Source organism: Talpa europaea, assembly GCF_964194135.1.
Source record: "Talpa europaea genome assembly, chromosome: 7".
Taxonomy (NCBI): domain Eukaryota; kingdom Metazoa; phylum Chordata; class Mammalia; order Eulipotyphla; family Talpidae; genus Talpa; species Talpa europaea.
The window spans coordinates 85,922,425-85,935,252 of record NC_140074.1 but is presented as its reverse complement, the minus strand read 5'-3'; the positions used below and the strand labels follow the sequence as shown (position 1 = coordinate 85,935,252).

At 42.1% G+C, this 12,828-nt stretch overlaps 1 protein-coding gene across 2 annotated transcripts in view; it reads right to left on the bottom strand.

The window, feature by feature from the left end:
• Positions 1 to 12,828, bottom strand: part of VPS53 (VPS53 subunit of GARP complex) — a gene marked incomplete at both ends in the record, with an annotated part of 136,436 nt that overhangs the window by 8,453 nt on the left and 115,155 nt on the right. The window contains 2 exons of one of the 2 annotated variants that reach the window (XM_084237193.1): positions 2,975 to 3,044; positions 6,985 to 7,133. In XM_084237193.1, coding sequence (XP_084093319.1) covers positions 2,975 to 3,044; positions 6,985 to 7,133 — 219 coding nt within the window. Of the gene's footprint in view, positions 1 to 2,965; positions 3,045 to 6,984; positions 7,134 to 12,828 lie in introns of those variants that run through there. The other variant, XM_084237194.1, reaches the window with a different exon arrangement.

The following is a 12,828-nucleotide window of genomic DNA, read 5'->3' as shown; positions in this document are numbered from 1 at the left end:
AACTAGCAAGAAGCATTACAAAACTGGAATGGCTCGGTTTCACATGCCCTTGCAATTGCTCAAGAGAATCCTGGGACCCAAAGACAACTTTGCTTTATATAGTAACCAAGAAGAGAATAAAGAACAGGAAAACATATTCTTTCCTTTTTTCAGCAGTAAGTATTAAAATATAATCTAAATTTAGGACCTAGTACCTTTGTGGCAAAGCAGAGGCAGCAGGGATTAAGCTAAATTTTCGTTTTGAGTTTCACAGTTTTTGTTAAAGCTGGGATTACATATACTATCAGACTTGAGGCAGAATCTGTTCCCTTCTATGAACCCCTCTTTAACATCTCGACACCTGTTTCCTGCTGACTGAGTATCGCGCCTCCAGCTACACAACTGCTTGGATTTCCAAGTCCAGATACTTGTAGCACGCATGGACCCAGCGGAACCTGAACTTCATATGGGAATCTTTCAAGGGTCATATTGCCCCATAGGTCCCACCCATGTTTTCCCCAGGCTGAGCCTACTGAGACCCACGCGGCCCTGCAACCCATTTGTATTTGCTTGGGGTCTGATAAGATAAAATTCGAGTTTCACAGCTGGTTTTCTTATCCAATATCAAAGTAGAAGTAACTACTGGCCATATTGATTTTTTTCTGAAGTTATGGGCATTGAATCTGAGCTGATTATTTCCCCATTCTTTTTTTTTTTTAAAAGATTTATTTATTTATTTAGACAAGAACTGGGGTACAGGCCAGATGCGTGGGAGGGTGAGAGGATTCACCAGAGACACAGCGGGAAACAGAACAGGCAGACTGAAGATATACACTGCTGAGGGGAGCAGCCGGCACGACAGGAGAGGTCTGCGACGCCATGTGGGGCCCTTGTCGGCAGGCCGGGATCGAACCCACGCTGCAGAGGCTGCGGACAGCTTCACAGTGCGGCGCTCAACCGCCTGCGCCACCAGGGGAGGCCCTATTTCCCCATTCTTTTAAAGAAGAGAAAATCTGAGTAAAATAGATATGATATTGGATTTATGTGATGATGGGACCATATCAAGGTTATTAGACACTAAATCAGTTAGCCAGGCCTGGGCAAAGCTGCCAACTCATGAAGACATGTTCTCAATGAGTCAACTATGTGTTCCAGTGCCTTCATCAAGTCTAGAGGTAGAAGAAACCTAGTAACTGAGAACTCCAAAGCTTCTCTCAGATACACAGATCATAATCACGCCACAACCTCTCAGATTGCACACAACAGTGAGGTGAACAGAATGAGCTCCCAGTAAACATGTGCTAATGAAACTGGAGACATGTTGGGGCATTATTCTGCTGTTTCCATCGGAGAGAATTTGTTCTAAGGTTATGACATGCAAGAGGCAAGAATTTCAAAACACTGAAATGCTATAGTCAGACACAGTTGGTCAGTGTCTGAAGCCATGAAACCCCCCAGGAAGTTTTCTGAGACAATACTTTTGATTCTGGCTAAATGTTGGTCAGTGAGGGCAGGTCCTGACTCAGTGTTCTGATGCAGGGAGGTCGGAATTAAAAGCAGAAACAAAGCTGTGTCCTTGGTCTGAGAAAGCTTAAATTGGTAAAAGTTGGCATTTGTTGAGGGTTTACCATGTGCCAGGCATTGTGTCAAGCACTTTATGTGCAATGTTTAATTCACACAACTGTTTTGTGAGGCAGCACTTGATTATACAGATGAGGAAACCAGAGTACTGAGGTGAAGAAACTTGTCTCAGGACAGTTACTGTGCTGCAGAGACAGGATTCAGCCTCAGACCTTTGTGACTCTGGAGCCTGTGATCTTAATGTTTATACCATACTGCCTTGGCAAAATCTAGGAAGGCCACTGGCTTAAAAAGAGCATAAAAAACATACTGCAGTGGTCAGATTCATAGGTATTAAGTCTCTGGTTTTGATGCTTCTTTAAACATAAGATACCTCAGACCATCTTCCTGGTCTGCCTCGTGCCAGGCAGCAGAGAGCCAAGGGTAAGAGGAAGTCACTGAGCTAGGAGACAGTGAAGCTTTACCAAGTAGAGGTACCACTAATTCTAACTGGGAAGAAGATCAGGATATTTGGAAATGCTTTGTATTATACAATATTTTTACTTAAAAATATAGTTTGAGTTCTTTTAATATAAAAGGTAGCCAAGATAGGTTACTAAGTATTGCCAATGCATGAATAGTTTGCACCTAAGTAGTTGTTTTTATATAATTAAGGGCTGAATATTACTTGTTTGTTTAAAGTGGTTTAAACTATTCTCTGAACTTAAACTGCTAAAATTGCAGAGAGTCTGGAATAGGTGGTAGCTGAAAAGAGGTGACTTTGCTGCAATATAGAACTCACTTCATCCGTCCTGAGCTGTGACCAGATGTCGTGAAGCACAGAACTCAAGTGGACAGAGTGGGGTTAATCAAGGAAGGCTTCTAGGGTGAGGTGAAGAGAGCTTCAGCACTACAAAGATTTGCTTTCTTTGCTTGCTACTCTGAAGTGGGCTCTGCCCCAGTCACTATAGGATACAAAATAATCACTTTTGTAGCAGGCTTTGCTGCTTCCTCTGACACTTTTCTCCTAGCCCTTCTCAAGCCCCAGCTCTCACAGCAGCTTTCTCTGAACATCCACTACTTCCTCATGCTGCTAAGATATTCTTTCACAAAACTTAGTCTTAGATCCTTTAGCATACTTATCTTTCATTTGTTAACTTGTATATTATCATATATCTCTTCTTACTAGCAAAATGAAGGCGAGATCTTCTCTGTTCTGTTCGCTGTGATATACCCTGCACCTAGAAAAATGCCTGGTAATTAGTAGGTGCTAAGGAGAAGAGTTTTCAATAAATGGATTAATGAATTAAGATGCCAGGTCATCATTCTGACCCAGACGGGAAATCAGCAAATTTATTTCTCTATAGTAAATCTATATGAGAAAGTTCTATGACAAAAGCAATAAGGAAAAAGTCCTATACTAATTTCATCTCACCTGTTCTGCTCCCACCATGCTAATTGGCTTGCACTTGAAGAGGTGGGTGATGAACTTGGGAATGAAGGAGCTGTGGATACAAAAGAAATGGCAAATCAGACTCATTCTCTCTTTGGTAAAGAACTGCACAAACTCTTTTCCTAGGGCTCCTCTTCCTTCTATGGAAAAACAGAATCAAAGTAGGCCATACGGTCACCTACCAGCCTTTTTATTCTTTCCAAAGCCTGGATTTATTTCGGTATACATGGCCTTGGATGGGGTAGGGAGCAGTTGATTCCTCTTAAACTATTAATACAAAGATAAATTCTAATTAGCCATGGACCAGCAGTTCCTTGGGGACTGTTGTTGGTCCTGATAGGGGACACAAGGTCAACCCACCTGCTCAGCTGGAGGGAAGGACTTCATTGTGGGGCTAGGGTTAAGATTATAGGGTTAAGATTATTGCTCTTCTTCTTCAGGGTCTCCTTGTGTGTGGATGTCACATCTAGAGCTGCCATTTTATCTCCATTCTAAGGATGAAGCTGAGAACCTGGATCCCTCATGACACTGCTGAACCACTAAACCAACCATTTTTGGACTTCTACTTATTAGAAACATTAAAAAAAAATCCAACTTCTGTATACATCACTTTATGCCAGGGTTTCCATTACTAGTAGCAGGAAACATCCTAGCAGATATAATTGTGGAATATATACAACGTAGGTATGGGGTCTCAAATGCAACAAAAGGAAATAGTTGCTCAGGGAGTAGCTGTTAGATCAAGGAACTAAATATATGATCTCCAAAAATATCTGCTCGGGATGGAAGGGCAACCTGGGTCAGGGGGTCTGATGGTACTGGTTGGGGGGAAAGAAAAATGTAAATTAGGAGAATGTAAATTAGGCTTATAGGGTTTTTAAGAAAAAATTGCAGAGTTCTGAGTAGAGGAAGATGGTTGTACTAGTATAGAACTGAAGATATGGGGACTAGAAATACCTATAATCAAAGCCAGATCCAGGATTTGTAGGTTGAGATAAAAACAGGTGAGCAAACTTCTCTCCTCCTGAGAGCAACCTGCTGCTCTCAGGCTTGTGACCTCTATTCTCTTTGAATTCTCTACATCTTTTCTTGTACACTTGTGATCACTCTACTGTCCAATGACTCACCGGTCTTCTCAATGGAATGACCCACTGGCACCTCAACCCCAGCACATCCAAGACTCAGCCGCACTTCAGGATCCAGTCTCAGTGGACTAGATCTCATCTACCCACCCACCTTAGTCAGAAACCAGACAGCTCCCTCCCCTTTCATACCAGCATCCATTGTGCTACCAGTCCTTCCCTTGATACCCATGTCTGTCCCTCCTGACCATCCTCACTGCTGCTATCCTTATTTTCTCACTTGAGGCCTTTCAATTATTTCCTAACTAGTCTCCCTACCTTCAGCATTATTCTTTCTACTCTACCTGCTGCCGAGAGCTTATTTCAAATATAAATATGATCAAGACCCTCCCGTGATTAAAACTCTTGTAATGGCAACAGAAAAAGACTTCCTTAGTTATCTTGATTCTCTGCCCCCAGCCTCATTGTGCTGAGCCCTGGCACCTTATGCTTCAACCTGGTGAGTTGCTTGTAGATTTCATAATTTTGCAGGCTATTTAATGCCTCTATGCCTTTGCTTACATTACTCCCTCTGCCTGGAATGTCCATCCTTATGGCCTCGTGGGTAAGCACACACACATCTCTCAAGGACAACTCTCCTTTGAAGCCTTTCTTCAGTCACCTCCACCATACTCTACATGAAGTCCATAGATCTCCATGCTAACATCTAAGCTACTTTATTATACTTATTTGCTTACATGTCTATTTCCTGCCGCTAGACTCTAAGGCAAATGAAGATAGGGGCCATCCTATTAAGCCAAAGCACTTAATTCTGTGCCTCAAAGGAATGCATGTTAAATAATAAATAATAAAGGTAGCAGCTACCACTTTTTGCATGCCAGTGTGATATCAGCACTTTACCAATGTGTTATCAAGTATACACCTGACTTCACAATGAACAGATTATTGAATGAAGAAGTAGCTTAGAGGATGAGGAACATCCCTTGTGGTTCAAAGTGCAGTTTCAATGGTGGTTGTGTGGGGTGATCTTGATGTCTAAACAGGAAAGGGGGTTGTTGCTTCAGGGACAAAATGGAAATATAAGGACATAGCTTTGGCTTTGCATTAGCAGGATAAGAAAGGAAGTTAAATTTCAATGATCAGATTTGAGGAAAGGCCTACTAATCAGGAGAAGGAGAACAAAGGACGATTTAGAAGGGATTCTTCAGTGCTCCAAAGTGAAGTAATGTGAGATAGAATTCATGCCTAATTGCCATGCTACACACAGTTTATAACCTAAGTTACTTTACATTAGAGTAGATTTCAGCTGTATCTTTCAGCTGTGTGTTAGTCTTCAGTGGGTGTGGTGGGAAAATACGTGGGCCACAGACATGTCTTTGGAGAAGTCCTGGCAATGTGATGGGTAACTGCCACGGGCTTCTCCAGGCCCTGGGGTGGTAGCAGCTATTGCTCTTGGCTAGGAAGGGTCTTCTACACCTCCTATCTCTGAGGTTGCTAGTCTTCAGCTGGGATTTTACAAGGATGAGAGGGGTACCATGGATTAAATCAGAAAACCACTTTCTAGATCACAGGTTAAACTCTTCCAGATGTGAGAGATGGGCATCCTATTCCCAGCTCACCCAAAGTGGCCTTAGTAATAAAATTACAGGACTCTGACAGGATGTGAGGCTGATGTGGACAGGCTAAGTAAATGGACTCCTTATTCACTTTAACTTCAGTTCAGTCAGGCCCCTGTGTGACCACACTGGAGATTTTTGGTCACAGTAAATTTTTACAGAGACACTGTTTCTACCAGGGGTTACGGGGAGGGTCACGATGTGATTTATCAGCACCGCTTTTCACACACACTAATGAGCACCCAGAGAGCAAAGGGAATGTCAGCTCCTGGTTCATTGGCCACATTGCAGACGTTGATGCCTCCCAGGAGAGCGCAGTCTATCCTTTCTTGACAAACTGGAAACTGGAGCTTATGCCACAAGCTACTCCATAATTGTTGTTCCTTAGGGATTTCTTTGTGAGGGAGAGGGAAAAATCTTAATTGAATACAAACTGGGAGAGATTTGGGGAAGACAGAAACTTGGAGTCCTTAATCACCCTTTGGGACTTGGATGAGAACAACCTTAATACGGTAGCTTTGGACTGGGCCGACCTTCCTGAAGGCCTTCTCTGAGAAGTTTGCCAAAATGCTTGTTTGATAATTGGTCAGAGGAGGCACTGACCCTCTGCACTGTCTGGTCTCAGGGGAAACTGTGCTACAGCCAGATGCTGACTGACTGGCACAGGCCCAAACTATTTTCTCGCTTCAAAACTCAAGCCAGAAATGGCCACACACGAGGATGTGGCAGGCAAACACGCAGCTCAGTGTTCACTCCATCCACTTTGGCAATGGAGCTCCCTGACTTGCTCTTCCTAATTTCTAGTGCTTTCCCTGAACTCAAGTATGTCCACAAGTAGATAAATTCTGGCAGTCACAGTAATAAGTACCATAGGGAAGGAGGAAGAAAAGATGTAAAAGAAACAGAACTGATGGTTCCTATCCTTAAAAACCTTATGATCTAGTTGGAGAGGCAAAGCGCATACAGGAAATCACTGAAAAATAATGTTACTCATCCAAACCCGGGAGAGGCGGGGCATGATTATGTTCATGTAATTGAAAATAAGAGGGCCCCTCAACTCATTTATGTTTGCCTTGATGTGCTTGACAACTGTATTGCTGTTACTGTTAGATATGTAATTTTAAGTAGCAGACTTAGTTTTATTATTATGCTTCTTCTGGGAACAAAAAAATCAGTTTGCCTGCAGTTCCCAGAATAAGTCCCAGCTGGATAGTGGCAACACCTGGGCTGTGAGCATGTTGGTGGTTAGTACACATTCAAAATAATCTAGTGATGAACATGTTCCAGGACTTACTTTGCAAATTTAATGCAGAACTGAGTGAAGTATTTCCGTGTAGATGCCAGGTTGTCACGGATGATGGGGACGTTCTGTTTAATGTGAAGAATGACAGAGGTGACATAGGGACTCTGGTCACCCACATGTTCCACATTCTGCCACTGCATCTGAAATGGAGACAGGCCAGACAATCAGTTAGACCCCTCAGAGGACAACAACCTTACCCCTTTGAAGAGAGGTAGCGGGGGGGGGGGGGCCGTGGAGGTGGGGAATTAGGCTTGTTATCACAAGGGGCAATGGGCCCCTTTGTGGGGGGGGGGGGGTTGTCATGCCTTATGAGAAGTGACTGATTGTGAATAAAAATGAGGATGCCCACCTTATCCCTGACACTGAGGTGTGACACAGGCATCTTTTCCCATTCTGTCCCCTTCGGGCTTCAGACAGTCTTTCCTTCCCAGCTAAGAGGCCATGTTCTCAGGCACCAAACATATGAATTGAGGATCCTAATCATCTGTCAACTGTTCCCCCAGGAAGGGATTGAGGAGATCAGGGAGGGCCATCTACTTCTGAACAGAATGGCGGCTTGGGAGACCAGAGAGGTGGCTGGGCTAAACAAAATGAAATCTGGGTGAGAGCTGATTTATACCTTTCTCTTGAGTAAGCTGGGAAGAGTTGAGGGATTTTTTACAAAGGAAACTAGAAATGATATATTGCTTCAACATAATCAGGGGTTGGGAGGAGGAGATGAAACAAGATTTGAGAAGTTGGGTGATGGGTCTATGAAGTTGATGACACTATTTTCTTTACTTTTGTACACATTGACATTTTCTATAATAGAACAGAATTTTATTCCTAAAAGCTCAAGGGAAAAGGAGAGAGGATCTCTGGCAAAACTGACAGGCAGGTCAGAAGGCAGTGACATGGGGAACGGGGCGGGAAAAGGCACAGGGACTGGGGTGGATGCCAGATGTGGGAAAGACATGAACTACTGAGAAGACTGGTATGGTCCTTGACCAGGCCATGAACCAAAATGAGAGCCCTGTTTGGCTCAAACTCTAACAATCTGAGGAGAGTTAGGGAAAATGCTCTGGAAAACATCTACGATAAACTGGCTATACACACTTTTTTGAATAAGTGGTACTTAGCAGTATTGGCCCCTGGAAAATGGAGATAAAGGCAAAGCTGTACTGTCACTTCCCCTTTGCATATATACAGAAGAAGAGAGGCAACAGCAGCACCCAGGCTGCCCGGAAGCTGGCAGCGGATGGGCACTCTGATCCTGAAAAGAATGAGAATGTGCTAGAGGAGGTCTGCTGAGTCAGCTTCCCCGGATGGAGCTGGGCTGTCTGTTAAAAAGATCCTAAGCCAAACACAAACCATATATAACATATTCATAGAAGGAGGGCAGTAGTTTTGAGGCCTTGCTGTCTCTGGCAAGAAAACCCTATTTTTATAGAGCTCTTGGGGAAAAGAAAAAGTCAGTGCTGAGAGAACTGGTTTAAGGGAACCATATTGTATGTGGATGATTCCCAAGTTCCTGGGAAGCTCAAATGACTCTTTGTTTTGTCCTAATGTGTCTTCAAATCAGCAGATACTTATATTCTCAAAGATTTAGGTACATGCAAGCACAGAGCCACAGGGGGGAAAAAGCAGAAGGAACCTCCATCTCCACTTTGAAGATGAGAAAACCAAGATAAGACAGTACAGTCTTATGCAAAGTTTCACAATGAGGTTCCACATAGAAAAAGGTCTTTACTTTTTGACTGGGGAAAAAATAGAAACAAACAATGAAAGAACGGTAGAAAAGTCTACTATGAACTTACTTTATATCCTAATGCTTTGGTTATGTGCAATGTATTTATCATTATCTTTTATCTTACTCCAGAGGCTTCTTTTTCCATCTGATTTTAGAGATTTGACCCATCCAAACAATGAACATCCGAGGTGATTTTAAATGAGCTCAGAGGGTGAGGCCGAAATTGACAGGTGCTGTTAATGTCTGCACCTCATCCTCTTTCCCCAGTTCTGTGGTAAGACTTGGAGCAGAATGTACTGAGTAAACACAGTGAATGGGGCAGGGAGCTCAATGCCCATCTTCCCGCTGGTACACAGCTCTCCCATAGTAGGGACTATTGTTTCCTAGGTTGGCAGCATTTTGTATTTCAACATCTCACAAAGTTTATAAATGATTATCTAAACATTACAGTTCTCCATTAATAGAAGACCATAAAGCAAGATGGTAACATGCCCTGTCGTTGGTTACAAAGCAACTCTGAAGCGAGACAGAGCATGGATTGTGGGCCTTTTTCAAGTTCCTGCTGGTTAGTCTGTACGTGCATAATTTTACGACTCCTGATCACCACTGGTCATGTCAGTGCGTGTCCACATTCAGAATAAATGTGAAAAGATCTTGACTTGTTTTAGTACTTCAGCTAGCTATGACTCTATTGGTCAAGTTAAACAGAAGTATTAGCAGAAGTCAAGTGGATTCATGATTTTAAATTTAAATCAGATTAATGAAGTAAGAAAACAAAGTTCTGGAGAATGATTAAAGTTGATATTGCTTTTACTATTTTTTTAAAAATGTGCACAATATAGGGCCTCCCCTAGTGGCGCAGCAGTTGAGCTCTGGGCTGTGAGGCTGCCCGCAGCCTCTGCAGTGCTGGTTTGGTCCCCGGCTGCCGGAGAGGGTCCCACATGGCGTGCACACCTCTCCTGCCGCACCTGCTGCTCCCCTCAGCAGTGTATTTCGTCAGTCTGCCTGTTCTGTTCCCTGCTCTGGCTCTGGTGAATTCTCTCACCCTCCCATGCTTCTGACTGTACCCAGAGCTTGTATAAATAAATAAATAAATCTTTACCAAAAAAAAAAGTGCACAATATAATCAGTCATGATTCTGTCGAGCTGTCATGGCCTCAATGGCTCATACATTCCATTATCCACCCTGGGTGACTCAGGGCTTGGGCTGTGACTTGAATGGCCCACGACACCTACATTAGGACCTACAATGTGTAGGTTGCTTTGTTTTGTAGACATCACCTCCTTTATTATTCATATGTGATCTCATTTAGTTCTCTCAGTGATCTTGTATCTGAGGAAAGTGAAAAAGTTTAAAAAGTTAAGTAACTTTCCCACTTGGTAAAATGGTAGCATTGGGACAACCCTGTTCTATCTAAACCCCAAGCATTATAGTAGGCTATTATCTAGACACTTGCTAAAAAAAAAAAAAAATAAAAGAATGAAAAAAAAAGCACTTAACCAGGCATCAGTTCAAGGGAATAAGCTGTTTCTCAAGATGCTAATGAAATACATAGTTATCACGCAGTGTTCTCTTCAAAAAGGAAACAAAGAGAATGCTTGCACTGAAAGAACAAACATCATGAAAAGTCATCAGTAAAATAAGACTCCAACTTTTCCAGGTAAACCTCACATTTGACTTCAAATTTATCGACCCCCCTACCCCAAATTTATGGCTTTTCTTTTTATTTCAGGGCTTAGGTGAGAACCAGGTTGTGTTCTACTGGAACAAAAACAAGTACTAAGATATAGGTTTGATAGAAACAACAAGCAAGGAAAGGATTGAGATAACGATGCTGAGGGCCTCTAGACCCCACAGTAAGCCACAGGGAGACACGTGGGGTGGGGGCTCAGGGCCTAAGGAGGAAGTGTGCGGTTGATGAGGACACCCCACAGAGGCAGCCAGGGAAATAATCACTTCCTAGAGACAGCACACATTAGCAGATAATTCTGACCAATTCACAGATCAGAGAACAGAGTTCTACACGAGCTTAATATGGAACTTGGTTTTTTCTACTGCTGTCTGAAACTTGAAAAGTGGCCTCCCGGGAAACTAACTTTCCTTAACTGAAAATTTCCACTCTCACCTATTCATTTTGATCACTCGACTACAGAAAAACAGCACAGACTCAGATATTTGGATTCTGGGAACATTTCAGGCAATTGGAATCTAGTGTTAGTGTTTAGGCAGCTGGGCTTTGGTCCCAAGCAAAAACCTTTGCTCAGGTATATATATAAGCATGGACTCACTCATACATTCTAAAGCTTGTGAGGGTTACTTTAACTGATACAACAAGCACTTGCTGTATTTATAGGTATCTTCTGCATGTACAGCACTAGACCAAGCACTGCTTGAGGAGTAAGGTTTATCAAGAACCTACTATTGTACTAAACACTATGATTGGCACTTTCACATAAACTTACTGTTCAGAATTACACAGTGAAAGGAAATATTAATACTCCTCCTTTATAGATGTTAAGACAGGTTTGAGGACAATTAGCGACTAGTTTATGGAGCATATATGACGAGTCAACACGGCTGAGATCTAGACTCTGGTTTGTCTAACTCCAAAGTTCATGTTTTTTCCATTTTACCATGATGCTTTCCAAAAGGAGTGTTACCACCCTAAATGAACGTGAATTAAGCTGAGGAAACTGGGGCAAGCTAAATTGATATATGGAATAAGGTTGTACATATGTGGATGATGTGGGAGTGGAGATGGTGGTGCAGAGGAGGAGGAAGGAGTGTCTCTTGTCACCTTTTTGCTCAGGGATACATGTTCCTTACCTTCAAAGGGAAAATGCAGAAAGGAGAGTAGAAAAACAAAGACTTTATGATACATACATACATACATACATACATACATACCTATCTGTATATTTCCCCCCCTGTACTATCTGACCAATGGGAAGGTTGTTTTGTACCATCTTACTTAAAAGCAATTTGAAAATATCTTTAAAATTTGTTAGCATTTTATATAGCTTTTGACCTCTCCAATTCCCTTTAAGGCAATTAATCTGAATGTTCCAAAATACACACACATGTCTGTCAACTGCCAGACTGTTTATAAATACGAAAAATTGGAAATAACCTAAAAATCCATCAAAAGTGAACTGAATACAAATGTTTTAAGGGAAGCAGTAGATTACAGTACTTAATATGATGAAGTCTGGAGTCCGCCAGTCATGAGTTCTAACATTGTCTGTGTGACCTGCCAGATGCGTGACCTGGGCAAATTGTTACCTCACCTCACTGAACCTCAGGTTTCTGATCTGTCAAGTTGGGAGATAATATCTATAGTCTGTAGATTTATTGAAAGATAATGTGTGGAATGCTCTTAGCACAGTGGCTGGCATGTACTAATTCCATGACAAATGTTAACTATTGTTACGATTTTAACATTAAATGCTCTGTACTACAGAATACTATGCAGTCACTAAAAATATCATACTTTTAGATTAATGACATGGAAAACTATTAAAAAACCTGCTACATAGAAAAGATAAACAGGTTATAAAAGAGTCTGTAAAGTATGGACTTGCTTTATTTAAAATATATATGCATAAAAAAGGGCCTCCCTGGTGGCGTGGCAGGTTGAATGCAGTGCTGTGAGGCTGTCCACAGCCTCTGGAGCGCAGGTTCGATTCCCGGCCAGCCAGGGAGATTCCCATATGGTGTGGCAGACCTCTCCTGTCGCACTCGCTGCTCCCCTCAGCAGTGTATTTCAGCCAGTCTGCCTGTTCTGCTCCCCGCTCTGTCTCTGGTGAATCTTTTCACCCTCCCATGCCTCTGACCTGTACCCCAGCTCTTGTATAAAAATAAGTATATCTTTAAAAAAAAATAAAATATAAAATATATGTGCACAAAAAGACTGAAAAAAAATGTTAATTGCAATCATGGGTGATTTCAATTTTCTTCTTTTTTTGAATTTGTATTTTCTAAAATAAAGGTGCTTTATTTGGTGCTGATCAATTTTTTTTTTAATAAAAAAAGAAAGATGTGCTTTGAATATAGGTGGTAAGTGAACTAGAGGATTTGTTAATCACAGAGTTCTGTGGGCCTCCTG